General features: G+C 47.6%; 1 protein-coding gene across 1 annotated transcript in view; it reads left to right on the forward strand.

Moving 5' to 3' along the window:
• The window catches only part of CMTM7 (CKLF like MARVEL transmembrane domain containing 7), a 102,308-nt gene that overhangs the window by 40,935 nt on the left and 38,102 nt on the right, over positions 1-23,271 (forward strand). Inside the window, exons 2-3 of the mRNA XM_063924869.1 lie at positions 3,583-3,756; positions 19,822-19,920. Of these exons, the coding sequence (XP_063780939.1) occupies positions 3,583-3,756; positions 19,822-19,920 (273 nt within the window). The remainder of the gene's footprint in view (positions 1-3,582; positions 3,757-19,821; positions 19,921-23,271) is intronic.

The following is a 23,271-nucleotide window of genomic DNA, read 5'->3' on the forward strand; positions in this document are numbered from 1 at the left end:
CACAATTCAGCTTGCACATTCTGCGGCGGGACTGCCGCATCCTAGATCAGTAAAAGCCCATTCCACGAGGAAGGTGGGCTCTTCTTGGGCGGCTGCCCGAGGGGTCTCGGCTTTACAACTTTGCCGAGCTGCTACTTGGTCGGGGTCAAACACATTTGCAAGATTTTACAAGTTTGACACCCTGGCTGAGGAGGACCTGGAGTTCGCTCATTCGGTGCTGCAGAGTCATCCGCACTCTCCCGCCCGTTTGGGAGCTTTGGTATAATCCCCATGGTCCTTACGGAGTCCCAGCATCCACTTAGGACGTCAGAGAAAATAAGATTTTACTCACCGGTAAATCTATTTCTCGTAGTCCGTAGTGGATGCTGGGCGCCCATCCCAAGTGCGGATTGTCTGCAATACTTGTACATAGTTATTGTTAACTAAAGGGTTATTATTGAGAGCCATCTGTGCAGAGGCTCCGTTGTTGTCATACTGTTAACTGGGTATAATATCACGAGTTATACGGTGTGATTGGTGTGGCTGGTATGAGTCTTACCCGGGATTCAAAATCCTTCCTTATTGTGTCAGCTCTTCCAGGCACAGTATCCTAACTGACGTCTGGAGGAGGGTCATAGGGGGAGGAGCCAGTGCACACCAGGTAGTCCTAAAGCTTTCTTTAGTTGTGCCCAGTCTCCTGCGGAGCCGCTATTCCCCATGGTCCTTACGGAGCCCAGCATCCACTACGGACTACGAGAAATAGATTTACCGGTGAGTAAAATCTTATTTTTATGCTGCTTGTGGTGCAGACTAATAATTTTCCAAAAAGATTATGGGGTATATTCAATTAAAGTCGGATCCATTCCGACATGTATTTGTCGGAATGGATCCGACAACCCCTATTCAATCCCATCTTAATTCAACTTTTTCAAGTTGAATTTAGATGGGACGCAGAGGAGAAGAAGGGGGGGCCAGCGGGGGGACAGCCGGCGGGCATACAGGGAGAACAGCGCTACAGTTGCGCTGCAGCAGGATGTCACTCAGCCGCCCGACCTCACGGCAGCTTCCACCCAGCTCCAGCAGCGTGCTGGAGCTGGGTAGAAGCTGCTGTGAGGTCGGGCGGCTGAGTGACATCCAGCTGCAGCGCTACTGTAGCGCTGATCTCCCTGTATGCCCGCCGGCTGTACCCCCCCGTCTCCCTGTGGCTCCCCCCCCCTCTCCTTCTCTGGGTCCGCATCTCAGTCCGACATCGTTTTGATGTCGGACTGAGATGGTCGGTTTTGGCCCCGTGTTCGACACAAGCACGTGGATTGGCAGCTATTTCACCGATCCACGTGCTTTTCGACAAGTCAAATTCATCGACGTGACGAAAAATTTAGGAAAATTTTGAATAGTTCGAATCAGGATTCGACCTTAAAAAGTCGAAAACTGCCGTCTTTTCGACAGACAGTAGTTTTCGACTTCAATTGAATATACCCCTTATATAGCAATTCATTAAAACTATTAAAAATACAGTATTGTAAAATGTAATATTGAATGGCTGACACAATACTGCTAATAACACCATAGGTGGCACCTAGGGGTGAGGCTTCTCATTAGGTTTATGCCTGATATTTTGAAGGGTGATGCTTTTACTAGCAGTGTTTTGCTAGTTAGACACTATTACGTATTGGAGAGCTGGTATCAGAACTTAAGAAGCAAAGCAATGGGTGTTCCTGGGTGTCCCTATCATGGGCGTGTTATGAGAGTGTGGCAGGCATGTCAGTGCATGTGGGCTGCGTTTTCAGATGCATAGCCGTACTACAGAGGCCATAGTTTGGTTGGGTACGGAATCCCGGTGGTCGTAAGCCCGATGGTCAAAATACAGACGCTGGAATCCCGACCGTCAGAATGCCGGCAGAGGGGCGAATGGAATGGAGCTCGTTGCAGGCTCGGTGGCTCGCTTTGCGCGCCACAGGTTCTGTTCCCACTCCATGGGAGTTGTGGACACCCATGAGTAGGAATAGCTGTGGCGGAGTATTTTGGTGGTCGGGATTCCGGCCCCTGGGATTCCAGCTACATCCCCCATAGTCAGGCGGAGACACTGCATTTCAGGTGCAAGTGTCGATGCCGGACACAATGGCGCACTGTGTGGATCCACCGGTGGTGCTACTGTGAGCAGGGCTGCAGAAATGGGCGTTTCGGGGCATAGACGTGAATGCAAAAAAAGAACAGCCAAAAATCTGCAGTAGCCACTCTCTGTAACTGATAATGAGTATAGGTATACGGTCTGTAGATCTACACTAAAAAGGTCTATAATCAATAGGTCAACCACTAATGGTCGACAGGGTCAACATGGTCAAAAGGTCGTCATGTAAAAGTTAGACAGTTAAAAAGGTGGACAGGACAATGGTCAACACATATATGGTTGTCACAAGTTTTGTTTTTGTATTTATATTTTTTTCCAACATTTTCATGCTTTACCAAACACGTGGACTACAATTGGGTATAGTAACCTGTGCAGAGCACAGTGAGGCACCTTGTCCCGAGCATGGCGAGTGAAGCGGTACACTAATGAGGCTTTTTTGTGGCAGAAAAATGTGTCAACCTTTTTTTGTTTTGAGCTTTTGAAACTCTCGAACTTTTGTACTGTCTACGTATTCCATGTCAAACTTTTGACTCTGTCAACCTAATGCATGTCGACCTATTGAGTGTAGACCTTTTTAGTGTAGCTCTAATGATCCACACCTGTGAGTATACACTCCTTACACTCCTCTATATACGAATGGTCTTTTTTTAAAGTACAGTGACATGCTTTGAAAGAACTAAAATGCATTAGACAGCATGCAGATCAATGGTGGTCATTCCGAGTTAATCGCTCGCTAGCAGTTTTTAGCAACCGTGCAAACGCTATGCCGCCGCCCACTGGGAGTGTATTTTAGCTTAGCAGAAGTGCGAACGAAAGGATCGCTGTGCGGCTACAAAATAATTTTGTGCAGTTTCAGAGTAGCTTCAAACCTACTCAGCGCTTGCGATCACTTCAGCCCATTCAGTTCCGGATTTGGCGTCACAAACACGCCCTGCATTCACCCAGCCATGCCTGCGTTTTTCAAACACTCCCTGAAAACGGTGAGTTGACACCCAGAAACGCCCACTTCATGTCAATCACTCTGCGGCAGCCAGTGCGACTGAAAAGCTTCTCTAGACCCTGTGTGAAACTACATCGTTCGTTGTAATAGTACGTTGCGCATGCACATTTCGCTGCGTACGCATGCGCAGAAGTGCCGTTTTTTAGCCTCATCGCTGCACAGCGAACGAATGCAGCTAGCGATCAACTCGGAATGAACCCCATTGTGCTCCAAATGAAGGCAAATGCCAATATCCATGCAAACAATTCTGGACACGTAGATTAGAATAGAATTTATTTTAGCATACGGTTTAAGGCTCTGAATAATAAAAAAAAAGCGTCTTAGGGCTAAAACAGATATACAGGTGTTTTTTACATTGCAACAGTTGAGAAGAGCAAAGTATTAAGTTATTCTAAATTAAAAAAAGTGTTCTTGTAACTTTCATGTTGTAAGAGTAACTGTAATTTATTGTTTTATCCTTTTTATTTTCTTTTAGCTGTGTTTGCTGATCGCCTTTCTTTGTGTGAGGTTCACTGACTGGCCAGAATACAGTGCTTACCGATATTTTGAAGTGATTACAATTTGCTTCATGATATTAATAATTATCTTGTATGTGGTGAACATCTTCCGGATCTACAGAATGCTGACCTGTGTGTCATGGCCCCTAGCGGTAGGTACAGTCACTTGTTTCAAAATGAATGTCCATGACCATTGTGCAGCAAACAGGACCATAGTTTCTATAAGTGATTGATCCTACAATTAAATGTGGCAGGATCATGTTCCCGTGGGTATCCATGTCATATATGGGGCAGATGCACACATCAAATAACATTCCCAGCACTGTGTGGAGTAATAAGGTTCCTTTGTCAATTAGTTTATTTGAATAAATTAAGGACAAGGCAAAGGGCAAAATTGTGTCTGATTAGTTAATATCTCTCAGTGTGCGCAGGTTCCCCTAGATCTCTGCTAGTGTACATTGGTCAGTGGCAGAATTGCAGAAATGTGCACTGGTTACTGAGGATTTTGGAACGAGATCTTAACTCTCCCCATAGACCTGCCTCTCTCTTCCTCCTCGAGTTACAGGGCTAGCGGTATCAATATTCTCTTCTAGTCCAGCTACTGAGATATTTATGTGTGGGGAGTCTCCCCTCACGCTGGAATATATGCTGTGCCTGCCCTCTCATCCCAGTGGGCAACAGTTCCTATCCCAAGGCCGGTGTGGTATGGAAGGTAGATAGTAACTAGGTCGACCACTATTGGTCGACAGTAACTAGGTCAACAGGGTTTTTAGGTCGACATGGTCTAGGTCGACAGGTCAAAAGGTCGACATGAGTTTTTAATGGGTTTTTTGTGTCGTTTTCTTCGTAGAGTGACCGGGAACCCCAATTAGTGCACCGTTTCAACTTGCATGGCTCGCCATGCTTTGGGCAAGGTGCCTCGCTCCACTACCGCTGCGCTCGGCACAGGTTACCGTTCACAATTGTAGTCCACGTGGATCGTTACGTATGAAAAGGTTAAAAAAAATAAAAAAATTGTGAAAAACTCATGTCGACCTTTTGACCTAGAACATGTCGACCTAGAGACTGTTGACCTAGTTACTGTTGACCAATAGTGGTCGACCTAGTTACTGTCGACCTAGAGACTGGATCCCCTGATGGCATGGGGCTTATGTATTGGGACTCTCCCCTCATTTCACTTGCCATCAGGGGCTCCTGTCCCCTTATAAAGGGCCTCTCTGCCCTTCCTTCATCACTGGGGCTATTCTGTTGCCTCACTCTTTCTATAATTGTTATAGGTTCATCTCTCCAGAATAGCCATTTCTGCCTGCAGCTATCTTGGCTGCTGCATTGATATGTGGGTACTCTGTAGTTATCACTCTGACTTTATGGGGCTTATCATGGGGTTCATCCTGCAATAGAGACTGCACACATAGGGTGCAATTGAATTAGGGGCCTAATTCAGAGTGGATCGCTGCAGCGATCGCAGTCTGGATCCCTATGTGGAGTGAGCTGTTGTCGGGACATGGTCCGGACAACGGAGGCGTGTCCGGGCCATTGTGGGGATGGGCTGCGGCGTCTGTGTGACGTCACATGCAGCCGCTGCAACCCGCCACGCGGCGAGTAGTGGATCTGCGCTGGCAGGGACCTACTCAGCGGGTGCAAATCATCGCTGCTGTGCAATTATTTTGCACCCTACCTGGGAAGGGGGGGGGGGGGTTAGAGCCAGAGATGTGGGACGGACTAGCCCTGTGCTTGGAGTCCCCCCACATTTCTGAGAAACTGATCGTAGATGTGCTAAATTTACGTTCTACGATCAGATCTGAATAGAATCTCTAGGTACGAGTTTGCAAAAGCCGTTAAACTCGCACACTTTGCCTATAAATTTGCACACTTCGTCTTCATGCGTGCATCCAAGATTTGCACAATTCAATTGGAAATGGCAATTCGCACTACTCTTGCAAATTTTGTCCAAAAAGCGAATTGGGAAAATAACATAAAAAAGTGGGGAGTCCTTCCTAGAACCCCAAAAAGTGACAACTTTTTAGCAGAATCATATAGAAAACTGCTAGTGGTCATAAGGAAACTACTGTACCTGGTGTCAAATGGCTGATTTGTGCACTAAAAAAAAGTAAAATAATGTAAAACTTACGAATTTAGTTTCATTACAAAGGAAAGTAATGAAAAATGTAAAAAAAAAAAAGGTTGAAAAAGAGGTGATTTGGGGGTCATTTGAGGCCACGTATATTTTAAAAAAAAATTATTTGAAAAAATCCGTTATTTTTCATTAAAATTTATAATTAAATTAAATTTGGGGTGCATAAACTAACAACAAAGCTGATTTTGGGGTACTTTGAGGCCATTTATATTTTTATTCCAGGAAGACATACTGTATAATTATTGGCCAGTTAAGCTTTTTGAAAATGTCCCTATCTTTTCACCTGCTCAGGGAGGGTGCGAACAAAAACAGACTGTCAGGTCTGTGAGAATTTGTGTTCCCGGCTGTGACCACAGTGGGCAAGTGATGGACACTGCGAAGTAGAACCTTGGAGGTCTCCGATGATTCTTGCACATGAGCAAGAAAATGGAGCACTACAGGAGGCGGCTACTAGCAAGTACTGATGGTTGGTGATGAGGTCACAGTACCCATCGTACTTGGCAATTGACTAATACCTAAGACAGAGGCGCGGTCTCTAACTCACCAGTGGTCTTGTGCAGGGAACCTCGCAAGGGGAGTTGGGTTTCACTGCACTCGATGGGCAGGTCGCGGCCCTCTGCTTGGGTTTCCCAGTATAGGTGTCTGCGGACCTCAGTAGAGTAGTAGACTGAAGGTACTTCACCAGTGGCACAAATAGAAAAACTTGGGCTGATGGCACAAGTTATCAGGCAGGAGGCAAAGGTACAGGTTATCTGACAGGCAGTTATGATTCAGGTTATCGGATAGGCAGTAATGGTACAGGATTATCGGACTGGGACCGATGGTACAGGATTATCGGACTGGGACCGATGGTACCGGATTATTGAACTGGAACTGATGGTTCAGGATTTTGAATTGGAACCGATGGTACAGACAGAGTACTACCACAAGCTGCAGGAGTTCAGAGTCTGGAGCCAAGGGACATAGCTCAATGAACATTGAACATTGTTCAAGTGACTTGCTGGTTGTCTGTGCAATCCTTATATCCACCTTGGAGAGCGATTATTGGAGGAACTGGTCAGATGACCGATACTATTCCAGGGATTGGTTAGGCAAGAGTACAGCAGCGGATTGGTGTGCAGTCGGGTGACCACTGCAGAGTCTGTGGTTGGGGAATCAGCGGTCATGGCGGCGCCCATGTCTGAATTTTGGAGGGAACTCTGGTGTGGATGAAGTAGGCCCAAATTATGGGAAAGTGAAGAGTGAATAGAGCACTGTGGAGAGCTTGAACTGGAATTAGCATGCCTTGCTGGGATCGCTGTGCAGGGACAGCATGGAAGCACACATAACCTCTGTAGCAAAGTGCACGCATTGCGTCTGGTGGCGATTCTTGACACAGGTGAATTTACTCTGAAAAAGGAATATGTACTAAAATGTAACTCGCAAAGCGAAATTGCAGAGAATTCGCCTTGCAGGACCAAACTTGCCCCTAATTCAATTCTCCCCATAACGTGCTGATTCTCTCTGCCTCTCCTGAGGGGGGCAGTTATGGAGCAGTGCCACTCCAGGAGGAGCCATCGCTGCTCAGGTGGGTCCGCCTCGTTTCCAGAGTGGGGTACCCGCTGGTTACCAACAGCTTCCACAGGATCCCCACGCCCTTACCTGCCCATAGATTTCCAGTGCAGTTGCAGCTTCAACTCCACGGTATCCAGGCTCTGGAGGAAATGTCACTGGAAGGGCTTTGACAAAGACAGAGGATTTAATGTTAAAAGGTAATGGATGGGGAGGGGTGCCTGGGGAGAGCTCTGACGGACTCCAACAACTGTACCCCTTTTCTCACGGGTCAGACCCGCCTGAGTCCCCATACCAGTTACCCTAGTCTGCCTTCATCGCCCTGAGTGGGTGAGATCGTGCTGCGTAGCCAGAGGACGGGTTTACTTGTCCTTGCAGGTTGTGGTCTTCTCACCTCACTGGGGCTGGGACTTGGATTTGGCTGCCTCCTGCTGGGACCCAACGGGCACCTACATCATGGGTCTCCATTCCATGCTGCGTCGCTGCTACTAGGTGTCTGTGTAGCACTGAAGTGGTGCTGGTCTCCTCACGCTGCCGTCCCCAAGGTTTAGTCTGCTGGAAACGGTCCCCGCTGGGGTTCGCGGGCAGCGGCCATCTTGGAGGAAGCTGGGCTTCGGGCTGCCTACGGGGGATCCGTGCACACTGTCTGCAGGACCTGGGCCCAGGCTCCTGCTGATTACCGGGACATCAGTCTGACCGGAGGGCGGTGAGTGCAGGAAGGGTAAAGCTGCACTCCTGCTGCTCCCCCCTCCTCCCTTTTGTGTACCAGAACTTCCATAGTGCAGTGGGCTATGTGCTGCTGCCTCTATATTCTATTGAAACTGTGGTACTGACAAGTGTTTATGATAAGTGTTAGCCCTTCTGACACATTTGTCTGCAGCCTCCATCTTTTGATCTGGATCCGGAAGTTAAGTCTGCTGCCTTGTCTTGGAACCCCATATAAAGAGACCATGTGTGAATGCCCTATCTTCCCTCTTACAGCATTTTTTAATGCAGCTCTCTCAAAAACACCTTAGTGTTACTGCAACTCTGCTGCTAACCCTTGTAACTGCTACCCAGACCTGCCATTAGTGTCTGGCGGCATTTGCATCTGTATGCTGCCAGCGTGGTGCCCTGCCACCTCGTTTGGAAAATTTGCGGGGAAAACCTCTGTGCTCATAGGAGTGTATCCTGTGCCTCCATATGGGATCCCTGCCCACCATGTACAACTCTATGGTTTAGTTGTCTTCGGCTTCAGATCCTGGGGTACAGTGGTCCCTGTGTGAGCCCTGCAGTCGCCCTTTACTAACCGGGCGGTGTGGGAGCCATTACTCCAGTATTTCCTGATTGCAAGCAGTCTGTACCTACTTGATATGTTCTGAAGTCTCCCCCCTTTTATTCACCTAGAACCTCTACTGCTTTGATTGTTTACTATACATCTTTTGAAATCCTCTATGTCCAAAAATAACAATAAAGGGGAAAACAAAAAAATTCCCAGCAGGGAATTATGCAACACCTCTCCCGAACGCTGCCGCATGTATCCTCCGAATCACCGCCGCCTCTCCGGTAGACTCACTCAGTACGGATATTACGCCTGGTGACTCTTTTGCGACTAAAAGTGACGTTCAGGCCATGATGGCGGACTTGAATAAAACCCTTAACTCAAGTTTCCAGCAACTATTTGCTGATCTATGCAATGATCTGACCTCCTTCTCCAGTCACACTGCCGCTGTGGAATCTAAAGTGGACTCCAATTCCAAGTGTCTGCTAGAAACGTCTCAGGACATTGTGTTTCTTCAAGAAACTCACTTTAAACAAGGGTCTCACCCTTCACTTGTTTCTAGGCGCTTCCCCACCATGCCGTATTCCTCCCATACTTCAAAAAAGAATGTTACGGGCTTCGGTGCCATTCCAGACCCTCTCTACCAAAGTTGATAAGGAAGGGCGGTATATCATCATGTGCCAGGTGGGTCCCCAAATTATGACACTGGTGAACCTATCTGCCCTTAACATAGGTCAGAATGTCTTTTTCCGTAAACTCTTCGTTGAAATACAATCCCTTCGCAGGGGCATTCTCTTGGTAGGTAGGGACTTTAACTCTGTAATTTCCCCTGAGTTGGATAGAAGTAGTCCACGCCATTTTCCTACTCCACGCCAACCTCAGGGGAATCTTAAGAAATACATGGCCGAGGCTGACCTCTTTGACACTTGGCGGACCCATTACCCGACTTCCAGGGATTACACTTTTTTCTCTAACCCCCATGGCTCATATTCACGTATTGACATGATTCTTGGTTGCAGTGGGATACTGCAGGCATTATTGGCAGTAGATATTATTGCTAAAGTTTGGTCCGACCATTCGATAGTTTTGGCTTCCATCAATCCTCTAGGCTCTCCGGGTGGCCGCACTACATGGAGACTGAATGAGACTCTTCTCCGCATCCCACACTTCAAGGACCATATCAGGTCCCAAATAGAGGACCTTCCCCCTTCCTACTGTCTGGGAGGCACATAAAGCCGTTGTTAGAGGGGCCATGATAAAATATGCCACATATAGAAAAAAGCAACAGAGCGAGATTTGTGACTCTCACCTACCAACTGCAACTACTTGAACAAACTCATAAGCTCTCCCATTCTCCACATATCCTTAGTCAGATTCAGAGTATTAGAGGGAAGCTTCAGTCCCTCCTTGCGGAACGTACAGAGAAATCCCTTAGATTCCTGAATCAGAACTTTTATGAACAGAGTAACAAGACTGATTTGTTATTAGCGGCTAAGCTTAGAGCAAAGAAGGCCTCACAGACCATCCTGGCACTTAGGAATGGTTCGAATGCCTTAGTTATGACCCGGGTTCCATTAACAAATCCTTTTACACTTATTATAAATCTCTTTACAACTTCAGAGAACCTGCGGCAGGCCCAAATCTACCGTCCGCAGAAGTCTAAGACTTTTTAGATACTTGTAGCCTCCCCAAACTATCAGACTTAGCTGTTAGTAAACTGAATTCCCCCATCTCAGTCGAAGAATTCGAAGCAGCCTTGAGAACTCAGAAACCGTCCAAAGCGCCAGGCCCCGATGGCTACCCCACGTTGTATTACAAGTCCTTCTCAGGTTTACCCCCCCCCCCCCCCCCCCCTGGTCGTAGTCTTTAATAAAAGCTTCCATGCAGATTCCCTTAAATCTGTGATTATTGTACTACCCAAACAGGGAAAGGACCCGACTAATTGCACGAGCTATAGGCCGATTTCACTTCTTGGTACAAAATATGTTTATTGAAAAAATTAGTAGCAATAACAAACGGTTAAAATACAGACTGTCGCAATAAAAAATAGTGTCGTAATACAACTGCAGGCCTGTCTAGCTCCCGTGGCCAATAACAGGAGAGCATGTACTCAATGTTTTATAACAGCTCGAACACATAGAATGGTATAATTTAATAGTCAAACATATCTTGTTAACCTTTTTAACCCAAAACAAGAACAAAATAAAGAAGAAGAAGAAAGAAAAGATAAGGAAAGAGGTAGAGGAGAAAAAGAAGGGGGAAAGGATAAGAACAAGAATCAGAATCACCCGGTCCACAGCGCGAGTCTCTTGCTTACCACACAACAGGAAGCAGTACATTGAGGTGGGGAAGTGTCTAAGAGGACGTGGGAGAACTGGAGGCGAGGATGGACCTAAAGGTTGGGGAATCTTTAAAAAGTAGCCATCGAGCCCACGTATCCCTGAAGGATGAATAGCCCCCATCAGCAGATGCCATTATTTCATCCAAATCCATATAAAGATCTACTCTATTCAACCAATCTCTAACAGTTGGAGGGGAAGAGGATCGCCAGTGGACAGGAATCACCGCCTTGGCGGCATTGTTGAGATGGCATAATAAGGAGTGTTTATAGCTCGAGAGGGGTTTGGACGAGTAGTGAAACAGCCAAAACAGGGGGTCCGTTGGTACCTCTTCACCCATAATTTCAGCAGAAAGTGAAAGTATCTCCTTCCAGTAGGGTTGGAGCAAGGGGCACGACCACCATATATGGAGCGGGTTCCCGGGGCCAGAAGAGCAGCGCAAACAGGTATTAGGGAGTCCAAGACCCATCTTAGAAAGAATATCAGGGCATCTATACCACTGAGAGATCAATTTGTACTGGGTCTCTACTAGCAGTGTACTAGGGGAGCAAGCATGAGCCAGTTTCAATATTTTCTCCTAAACGTCTTCGCCAAGTTCCCTGCCGAGATTTGTATCCCACGTCTCAGTAAAGGGAGGGAGAGTTGAGCTGGAGTCTGTCAATAGAAGGTTGTATATCAAGGAGATAGAGAGGGGCGGGGGCGACGGGCTGTCGCAGAGGCGTTCAAACGGCGTGAGGGCTGGGGGCCTCCCTTCAGGATAGCCCTGAGACACCAAAAAGTGGCGTACTTGCAGATAACGTCAAAAGTCTCTGGGCGGCAAATGCCATTTCTCTTGTAGATTCGAAAAGGAGACAACCCCACCCCCATCCATCAGCTGTCCGACCCTCCAGAGTCCTAAGTCATACCAAGACTGGAAGGCCCGCGTGGCCATACCAGGGGGAAATAGTTCATTAAATGAAAAGGACATGTAAGCGGAAGTCGGCGAGGAAACAGAGGGGGATTTTCTAATCGCTTTCCAACAAGTCAAAGTGGGGCCTACAGTGGGATGGAAAATGGCAGGGAGGGCATGCATCCACGGAGCGACAGCAATTGGTGACGGGAGCACCTGACTCTCTATCTGCACCCATTGTTTCGATGGTACAGCTCTAGACCACCAAAGAATCCTTTGGAGATGGCAGGCTCGATAGTAGCCTTGTATATCTGGCAGGCGAAGGCCACCTTTGTCTCTCTGCCTAACCATCATGGAAAATTTCAAGCGCGGCCTCTTGCCTCCCCAGATAAATTATCTAAATAGCAGTTGGACCTCCCGGAACCATGTTGGAGGAATTTTGATCGGTAGGGTCTACAATAGATACAAGATTTTAGGGAGGGAATTCATCTTGAGAATACCCAGTCTGCCTAGCCAGGAGAAAAACTTGGAAGTCCAGGACTGGAGGTCTGCACGAAGTTTAGTTAGGAGGGAGGTAACGTTAGAATTGAAAAGACGTGAAAGATCCCTGGTAATGATAGTCCCCAAGTATTTCAATTGAGAGGTGTGCCAGGTGAAGGGGAGTGCCGCTTTAAGTCCTGATACCAGGGCAGGCGGGGCATTAAGATTCAGGGCCACTGATTTTGAATAATTTATTTTAAAATTAGAGAGCTCGCCAAAGAGCTTAAACTCATACATTAAATTAGGCAAGGAGACCGTAGGGTTTGTGATTGTAGCCAGTAAATCATCGGCGAAGAGGGCAAGTTTGTATTCATCATCCTGGAGCCTGATCCCAGAAATATTTGGATTAAGCCTAATCGCCCTAGCTAAGGCCTCCATGCAGAGAATAAAAATCATGGGGGACAGGGGGCAGCCCTGCCTAGTCCCATTATTAATATCGAACGATCCGGACAAGGAACCGTTAATCACAATTCTGGCCGAAGGGGAGGCGTAAAGGGCTAGGACGCGATGCAAGCAAGTCGGATTCAGTCCCATGTGTCTCAACACCCCAGCCATAAAACCCCAGTCAATTCTATCGAACGCCTTTTCAGCGTCAGCAGATAGTAAGATCGTCGGGGAGTCCTTTGAGGAAACGTAGTGTATAAGAGCTATGATCTTAGACGTATTGTCCTTCGCCTCTCGACCAGGGACAAACCCCACTTGGTCATTATGTATAAGGGAGGGTAGGAGGGACCTGAGCCTATTAGCAAGGAGCTTGGCGAAGAGCTTAACGTCAGCATTGAGAAGGGATATAGGCAGGTAGCTGGGACACAGGGAGGGGTCCTTGCCTTCCTTAGGGATGACCGTGATGTGGGCCTCAAAGGATTGCCTAGAAAAAGGGTTAGTATCGGAGACTGTGTTGCATGCGTCTAAGAGGAGAGGGGACAATTTATCCCTAAAGGCTTTTTAATAATTGATGGTAAAACCGTCAGGGCCAGGGCTCTTTCCAGAAGGAGTGGATTTAATGGCATCATCGAGTTCTTGGGAAGTAAAGGGCTTTTCCAACTCCTCCCCGGCATCTACCGAGAGTTTAGGGAAGCCGATCTTTGTAAGGTAAGCGTCCACGTCGCGCGACCGATCGCTAGCCGAATCGGGGGAGGGGAGATTGTAGAGGGAGGTGTAGTATGAACAGAATGTCTCCGCAATTTGGTCCGTGTCGTGGAAAAGACGGCCTTGTGCGTCCTTTATGGAGGGCATAAATGAGAGCGCCCTCTGGGTACGTAAAGCCCTGGCAAGCATTTTGCCCGGCTTGTTGCCCCAGCGGTAATACCGATTGCGACACTTCCGAAAGGAGAATTTCACTTTATCTAATAGCAATTTATTCACGGACGAACGGGCCGCGACCAAATCTACATAGGTGTCAGGGGAGAGAGAGGCCTTATGGGCGGTTTCTAGGGATTCAATTTGCCGCAGAAGTCCCTCAATTTGGCCCAAACGTTGTTTCTTTAAATAGGAGCCCAATTGAATGCACTTTCCCCGGATTACACATTTATGAGCCTCCCAAATTGTCAAGTCAGAGACATCAGGGGAGACATTACAATCAATATACATATCAATGGCATCCTCAAGTTGGGCTTTACAGTACGGGTCGTGCAATAGAGACTCGTTAAAGCGCCACGAGCGTCGCTGAGCAGGAGGGGGTCCGATGGAAATGTCCAGTCTGACCGGAGCGTGATCGGACCATGTCATCTGGCCTATGGAAGCATCGCAAGCCAGGGACAGGTGTCTGTGGTCAAGTAGAATACAGTCTAGCCTATGAACAATGAGGAACCGAATAATATGTATAATCCCGGTCAGATGGTGAAATATGCGCCAGACGTCGGACAGCTGATGGACGTGAAGGAGGCGTCTCATCTTCCTGGACAAGCGGTGACGCACCAACGGGGACTCGGAGGAGGTGTCTAGGGTGTAATCGAGGGCCCAGTTGAAGTCTCCCCCCACAATCAGGATCCCCTGTTTCAGCGCATCAACCCTGTCCATAATAGCCTCGAGGAAGGCAGGTTGACCTTGATTGGGAGCAATATATATTAACAATTGTAAAGGTCGTGTTAAAAATAGAGCATATAAGTAAGAGGCATCTCCCCTCCTCCAACCTGTGGGCCACCACATTGGAAACAGGTAAATGTTTAGCATAAAGGATGGCCACACCTTTAGATTTAGATTGGGAATAATTACAATAACACGAAGTGGGAAAGAACCTATTCCTAAGGTGGGGTGCAGAGGGGGAGTGTCGGAAATGGGTCTCCTGCACCAGGACAATATCAGCCCTCTCCGCGTGAAACGAATGGAGAGCACCGGCCCTCTTCTCAGGGACGTTCAAACCCCTGGTGTTTATGGAGATTATGCTAAGTGTAGAAGCCATATGTCGGGGTGTTGTAGGACCTCAAAGATCGTACACTGTGGACCAGGTGACGAGAGGAAAAAAAGGAAGGATGGGACTAGGGAGAAAAGAGAAAATAGAAGAGAATCCATGAACAAGAAAGAGAGAAAGCGACATACCTGAGTAAGTCGAACAGTAAGATACCGCAACCGGGCAGGAAAGGGACCATAAGGGTGCCTCTGTCTCGGGAAAACCGTAGCGGTAGGGGGTACATTAGGGGGCCGCAGCCCCGCCATCCTAAAATCATTCATTTCAAGTGGAGCGTAAGCAACAAAGATAACCGGTGTTGGTTGTGCATTTCAAAAACAGTAACATGAATAACAACAATAATAGCAATACTAATAATTATAATGGGAAAAGTCCTTCCAGGGCAAGAAAAAAAAAGAAAAAAAGGGGGGAGGAGGGGTTCAAGCGGCACCAATAAGGGCCAAAACTGCGTGAAGTAAATGCAAGGTCCTAGGTCTAAAAACAAATTAGTAATTGACAGCTATGACATGATACAATGATGAAATACAGGATACGAATATTGTCAAGCACCTAGGTGGACTGGGGGGAGAGGGAGAGAAAAAAAAAGGACACCACAAATCTGAAGTCATGAAGCAGAAACAACAGAGAAACGAAGCAAATAAGTCTCACAGGGGGGTCCGTCTGCAAACTCGACACGGGAGCCAGTAGAATCAGAACTGGAAAAAGGACTAGCAAAGTCCTTCAGCCGCACTCCCATCAAGTGGCATCCACCAAGTGGAGAGGGTCTTCGCCTTTGGATTTCCGTTTTGGATTCTGGACCTTGTGCCACCTCTCTCTTCTGGTTGGATTGGTAGAGGCCAGGGTGGATAGAGTAAAAGCTCGCCAATCAGGGAGGGAAATATCTTCTAGTCCCAAAGCAGAGCAAAATCCAGGCAAATCCACTGGGGATTGGAGAGAGAGGACCCTACCAGCATGGGATACTTGCAAGGAAAACGGGAAACCCCATCTGTATTTCAGGTCACCTCCGCTGTTGGAGCGTGCGCCAGGAGAGGTCTTGGAAAATTTGGATCCGAGTACCATTAAAATCAACTCCTTCCAAGTCTCGTACCTTGCGAAGAATCTCCTCTCTCTGTGAGAAATAATGGAGTTTGCAAATGACGTCCCTCGGGCGTTCAGAAGCTGGCCCTTTAGGTCTGAGGGCTCTGTGAGCCCGGTCGAATTCAATTGAGTCAGAGGAGTCCAGGCCCAGGATTTAGCCGAATATTTTGGTTAGAGCGTCAACAAGGCCGGATAAAGAAACCTCTTCAGGGAGGCCCTGAACTCTAATATTATTCCGGCGGCCTCTGTTGTCCAAGTCTTCTAATTTATTCTGCATCAGTTCCATGTCCGACCCCTGTTGAGCGACCGTGTCACGAAGCTGGAGTAATTGGTCCTCCACTGTGTCCCTTTCCTCCTCTAGGGAGACAATTCTGGATCCCAAATGTTTTATATCAGATTGTACCGACGAGATCTGGGTTTGAATAGAGTCCTGAAGTCGGCAATCCAGAGCTTGCATGTATTGTTTAGAAGGAAGGGAGCGGATGTGGGTCAGAATTTCCCCAATTTCACCCTGCAGTTGGGACATTTGAGCCCGTAGATCTCCAGTCGGGGGAGTGGAAGCCATCGTGGGTGGGGCAATACCTGTATAAGGCGCAGTAGGAGGGGGATCAACAACCGCCGCTATGGATAGGTAGGATCGGAGATTCGATTGAGATGAAGTACTACGTGTAGACCGGGCGGATTTTCCCTGTTGGTTTTTCTTGCCTCTGGCCATCAGAAGAAGGTGAATGAAAGGACCATTTCAAAAGGACAACACCATAGTCTTAGAAGGATGACGGGGGATACATTCCCCTACTAGTTAGACAGCATAGCCGGTGGAGAGCAGCCGCGCTCACATCTCGTCAGCGACCCCGGGGTAGACGCCCGGGAGTATGTAAATGAGGAAGAGTCCAGCAATATAGTGCACCACTGTCAGAGAGGGAGGGTCAGAGTAGCGCAAAAGTCACTGCGTAGTATCTCGTGAAAGTTCCCAGGCACTGAGGGGCGCGGGTAGCGGAGCAGTGCGGAGCCCGCAGCTCAGGAATACAAGGCAACAGTAGCTATCACCAAGCGGGGGGAGTTACTCACAGCACAGGTGCAGATCACGGGGAGCTCCCATGAGCGGTAGCAGGATAGGGACACTGACCCCCACCAAGTCGCCAGGAACAGGAGCTAGGCGCAGAGAGGCAATCAGCCAGGCAGCAGGGGTGGAGATAGCGCACACGGTGGGGGGCCATCCCGGAGGGCTCCAGGGCCCACCGACCCAGCAAGATGACTGACAGGAGGGGTACTGCAGGGCAAAGTGGGTGGCAGAGAGGAGGTTCCAGCCAGATGAGACAGCTCCGGCCGCAAGTGGACTCCCGGTCTCTGGAGGTACACAGACGGACCCTGGTAGCCAGAGGAGCACTCAGTCCAGCCCCACCAGCGCAAGTAGGCGCCCCCGGGACCAGCGCCTGCACTCCGGGGATCCCTGGCTCAGCTGCGGCCCCCGTCCACGGAGCTCCGGCGCTTATAGCAGGGAGAAAGCAGGAGGAAAGCGGGCGCCAGCGGGAAGGCTCGCGGGGTACGGTCAGCTTACCGCACAGCGTCGCGGGCCTCCGGCTGCAGGGGAGATGAAGGAGGTACGTTGGTGGGGATGCGGTCAGCGGCTCCAGGAGGCGGCAGGCAAGATGGCCGCTGCTCAAGCTCCGGTCCCGGTATAACCTCTCCCTCACATCCAGATTCAGCCTCCAGACGAGGGTGCAGGGGACCTGGACGAGGTGACGGAAGACTGGTGGTGCCTGTGGAGATCAAACGGCGGCGAGATCCCGCTTCACACTGGGGGAAGGCCGCAATCCGCAGGAGTGCTTAAAAGCACTCCCCGACTCCGCGGGTCCCCCACAGCGGCAACAGCAACTCAGGAGGGGTCGCAGAGGGTAACCTGGTTTGTCCCGACTAGACAGACCCTCGATAACACGAGGCAGACGATCAATTTGATCTCATATAATAAACATAAGTTGCCGTCAGTCTATCGCTAGACGCAGAGAAGGCCTTTGACCGCCTGTCCTGGCCTTTTATGTTTCATACCCTGCGGTCCTATGGCTTTTGCGGTAGCTTCTTGTGTGCAGTACAAGCCCTATATCACCACCCCACGGCGTCAGTCTCTACCAATGGAATTTCTTCCCCTGCCTTTAGTTTAGGTAATGGCACTAGACAAGGGTGCCCGTTATCGCCTCTACTTTACGCTCTCAGTATTAAGCCATTGGAAGCCCACATTAGGATGAACCCGGACGTCAAAGGGATTTCTGTCCAGGGCTCCCAGTATAAAATTTCTCTTTTCGCAGACGACGTACTGTTGTCCTTGACGTCCCCTCAGATTTCTCTTCCTAACTTGCAAATACTTTGAAATTTTTTTTAATTTTCACTTTGTAAATATACAACTTTTTGTGCATCCACAAACATATTCCACACCCCTTGTATTCCTGTCATAAGTGATCACCTTTTCTGGCTTCTGGGGGTTTTCTTTTCAGACCCATTCTCTTTAAATATGGTGAATTTACACCATGGGAATATGGGGATGCTCACCCCTTTATTAAAAGTGCAGTGAGGTGACCCTGGGAACTCCTCTCCTCTTCCTGGGGCTCTGGCTGATATGTCCCTCTCTGTTCTCACTGACGGAAATCATCATGGCTCTGGATCACACTGCAACTTTCTCTGACAGAAAAATCACACCGAGCTGTATCACTCCGCCCCTCTGCTCACTAACAGATCACAGACAGAGCGCTGTATCACTCCACCCCTCTCCTCAGTGACCGCTCTCGGGGCTGTTACATCCTGTATGCAGGTCCAGTCCGACACATACTCTGGCAACGCAGCTGCGTAGAGCGCCGGTCCGCTGAGGGCGCTGCTGCTTTCTGCCAGGCAATGCCAGGTAGTAGGAATAGTGCAGCCCGGCTCCAACACATGTGGCTGCTGAGCAGAGCGGCTGTGTTACCCAGCCTGTCAGGCAGCTGACAGGCTTCTATACGCAGACAGCTGTGAAGTGTACCTGCATCTACAGACTCCAGCAGACACCCGGCGGCAGGCCGTGCATGGATTGGAGGTATAGTATGTGGCCCCGCCCCCTCTCCAATACTTTCACTCCTCCCATGCCTGCTTAATCTGCCGCCAGTGAGGATATGGCATAGCCGTATGCCTGCACCACGGCCCCAGGAGTCCCTCGCTGCCTTCAATGCCTGGCTCCCACTTCCTCCTGTCCCCGACTCCTCTTTACCACTATAACTCTGAACTCCGCCTTCTCCTATCCTCGCCTCCTCCTGTGTGTACAGCTCCAGTCTCCTCGTGGCTCTCAACCTCCAATACAGGGAACCACACCCGGCATCCTTGTGTCCTGTCCCAGCCAACACATCCTGTCCCCAGCTCCCACCTACTCTGTCTTAGGATCTCACCACCTGTACCCAGCACCCCTCCTAATTCCATGCCATCCCATTCTTCCTTTCCCCCGGCTCCCCTACACCACTAATACATGGTACCTGGCCTCCCCTCCTATCGCAGCCCAGCTCTGCTCTAATGCATATATAAATATCAAATATATGTAAACACCTTCACTGTGCAATAAAAAGGGTTAGCAGGTTTGGGGGAAAACGTGTTTGTGACGTAACATGTATAATCGGCTCTACTGTGTGGTATAATGTGACTAACAGACACTACTGTGCGGTGTAATGTGAATTTATACTATTCTGTGGAAACGCCCCTTCAGCATGAAGCCACGCCCCACTAAGGGGCGCCAGAATATATATTTGCATACCAAAAAATTAGGCTCGGGCCGGCCCTGAGCGTATGTAAGGCAGATAAACAACGTCATTCATGCAAATAGTCATGCATTAGATGGGAGCATTTTATCCAGTTTGTTAATTAAATTCACATATATTTGTAACAGAGTGCAATGGGAAAACAATTCTTTAGTACTGTTCCTTGCTGTACTTGTATAACAAAATTGTACATAACAAGTCAAGTCCTTGTCATACTGGGAAAGTAACAATTCTGTTTGGTTTTAGGAACTATTGCACTACGCAATCTGTACTTTCCTGCTCTTCGTTGGCTCCATTGTGGCTGCTGTAAAAAGTCACGGTATTGGCGGATTAGTGGTTGGATCGGTGAGATATACTTTCAAATTCAGGGATCAATATAGTGTAAAGTGGAGATATTACATACATTTCACTTAGTGTGTACCTGCCATGCAGTCCTCTATCCACTTTGCAAGTGGCTGACTCATGTACGTGAGATGCCTGAGTGGGTTTATCCCATGAGGTTACCACGCTACATTAGGAATGACTATTAAAAATACATGGAGCAAAACAGCATTTGTAATGCAATTCAGGAGGATGCATCTTTGTGTTGCTGAATTCTTAGTCTTATGAAAGAGACTGATAAATACCCCAATAATGGAATTTCTGTATGTTGAATAAAGTCTATTAGGACCATATCTTATGTGGTATTCGTTTGGATGGTCGACCATGTTATGGTCGACAGTCATTAGGTCGACCACTATTGGTCAACATTGACATGGACACATGGTCGACACATGAAAGGTCGACATGAGTTTTTCACGTTTTTTTTATTTTGGGGAACTTTTCCATACTTTACGATCCACGTGGACTACGATTGTGAACGGTAATCTGTGCTGAGCGCAGCGAGACACCTTGCCCGAAGCATGGCGAGCGAAGCGACGCGGTGCACTAATTGGGGTTCTCCATCACTTTACGCAGAAAACGACACCCAAAAAAGTAAAAAAAGCATGTCGACCTTTTCACGCGTCGTCCATTTTCATGTATCGACCATTTGTCCATGTCGACGATGCCAATGTCTACCAATAGTGGTCGACTTAATGACTGTCGACCATAACATGGTCGACCATTCATACCAGAACCATCTTATGTTGCTGTACTTCATTCCCCACAACTCACTGCACAATCAAAATCATCTTTCTTACTAATGGCATTACTAAAACATTAATACATACTTGCTTACTAATGGCTTTACTAAAACATTAATACATACAATTTCCTCTCTTAAAAATGTAAAATGGTTTTCTGTTGCATAAACTATAACTTAAATCTATGGATGTGGCTGCTACATTGATTTTTCCTAATGGTGTTACTAATGCTGCATTTTAATGTCAGTGACTGGTAATTAAATATAAAAAGGCATTTCTATGTCATACTGTCATTTCCTACATCTCTTCTATAGGGGTCTATTCATGTAAGAAACAAAATCAGAATTGATACTTATCACTATACAGTGCATCCGCTAAGTATTCACAGCGCTTCACTTTTTTCACATTTTATTATGTTACAGTCTTATACCAAAATGGAATAAATTCAGTTTTTCCCTCAAAATTTTACACCCAATACCCCAGAAGGACAGCATGAAAAAAGTTTGAGATTTTTGCTAATTTATTAAAAATAAATCACATGTACATAAATATTAATAGCCTTTGCAATGAAGCTCAAAATTGAGCTCAGGTGCATCCCTTATCCACTGATCATCCTTAAGTTGTCCCTACAGCTTAATTGGAGTCCACCTGTGGTAAATTCAGTTGATTGGACATGATTTGGAAAGGCACACACCTGTGTGTGTGTGTATATATATATATATATATATATATATATATATATATATATATATATATAAAAGGTTCCACACTTGACAGTGCATGTATGAGCACAAACCAAGCATGAAGTCAAAGGAATTGTCTGTAGACCTCCGAGACAGGATTGTCTCGAGGCACAAATCTGGGGAAGGGTACAGAAACCTAATATCTGCTGCTTTGAAGGTCTCAATGAGCACAGTGGCCTCCATCATCCGTAAATGGAAGAAGTTTGGAACCACCAGGACTCTTCCTAGAGCTGGCCGGCCGTATAAACTGAGCGATCGGGGGAGAAGGGCCCTAGTCAGGGAGGTGACCAAGTACCCGGTAGTCACTCAGTCACTCTACAGCATTTCTCTGTGGAGAAGAGTACCTTCCAGAAGGACAACCATCTCTGCAGCAATCTACCAATAAGGCCTGTATGGTAGAGTGGCCAGACGGAAGCCACTCCTTAGTAAAAAGCACATGGCAGCCTGCCTGGAGTTTACCAAAATGCACCTGAAGGACTCTCAGACCATGAGAAACAAAATACTCTGGTCTGATGAGACAAAGATTGAACTCTTGCTGGGTGATCATATCATACAACCCATTAAGAACCTAGCAATCTGGTGGACCATTATGCAATAGGTAGCATCTATCCTTGTGTATCGATGCTTATTCCCCTATAGATTGTAAGCTTGCGAGCACTATGTCTGTCTGTTTTTGACCAGTTTTGTTTTATTACTGTTGTTCTGATTGTAAAGCGCAAAGGAATATGCTGCGCTATATAAGAAACTGTTAATAAATAAATAATAAAACTCTTTGGCGTGAATGCCAGGCGTCATGTTTGGAGGAAACCAGGCACCGCTCATCACCAGGCCAATACCATCCCCACAGTGAAGCATGGTGGTGGCAGCATCATGCTGTGGGGATATTTTTCAGCGGCAGGAACTGGGAGACTAGTCAGAATAGAGGGAAAGATGACTACAGCAATGTACAGAGACATCCTGGATGAAAACCTGCACCAGAGCGCTCTTGACCTCAGACTGGGGCGACGGTTCATCTTTCAGCAGGACAACAACCCTAAGCACACAGCCAAGATATCAAAGGAATGGCTTCAAGACAACTCTGTGAATGTCCTTGAGTGGGCCAGCTACAGCCCAGACTTGAATCCGATTGAACATCTCTGGAGAGATCTGAAAATGGCTGTGCACCGACGCTTCCCATCCAACCTGATGAAGCTTAAGAGGTGCTGCAAAGAAGAATGGCTGAAACTGCCCAAATATAGGTGTGCCAAGCTTGTGGCATTATATTCAAAAAGACTTGAGCCTGCAATTGCTGTCAAAGGTGAATCAACAAAGTATTATTCCACTTTCAAATAAGGCTGTAACATAACAAAATGTGGAAAAAGTGAAGCGATGTGAACACTTTCCAGATGCACTGTACATCATATCGGTCCGATGCGATGTATAGCTGTAATAAGTAACAATTCATGTATACTCACCCTTCCGGCGAAGCAATGTGGTATCCCGGCCTCCAGCAACGCTGTCTTCTCCAGCGGTGCACCTCAGCAGTGTTGAAGTCAGCCGACGGGGGATACGGTCATTAGGTCGATCACTCTTAGGTCGACAGTCATTAGGTCGACCACTATTGGTTGACATGGTCACTAGGTCGACATGGAAAAAGGTCGACATGTTTTTTTTTTTTTTTAAAAGAACTAATTTTTTGAACTTTTATCATACTTTACGATCCATATGGACTACGATTGGGAATAGTAACCAGCCCGAAGCATGGCGAGCGTGGCGACACGGTGCACTAATTGGGATTCCCCATCACTTTACGAAGAAAACGACACCAAAAAAACCTCACGTCGACCTTT

The sequence above is a fragment of the Pseudophryne corroboree genome, chromosome 5, assembly GCF_028390025.1.
Source record: "Pseudophryne corroboree isolate aPseCor3 chromosome 5, aPseCor3.hap2, whole genome shotgun sequence".
Classification (NCBI taxonomy): domain Eukaryota; kingdom Metazoa; phylum Chordata; class Amphibia; order Anura; family Myobatrachidae; genus Pseudophryne; species Pseudophryne corroboree.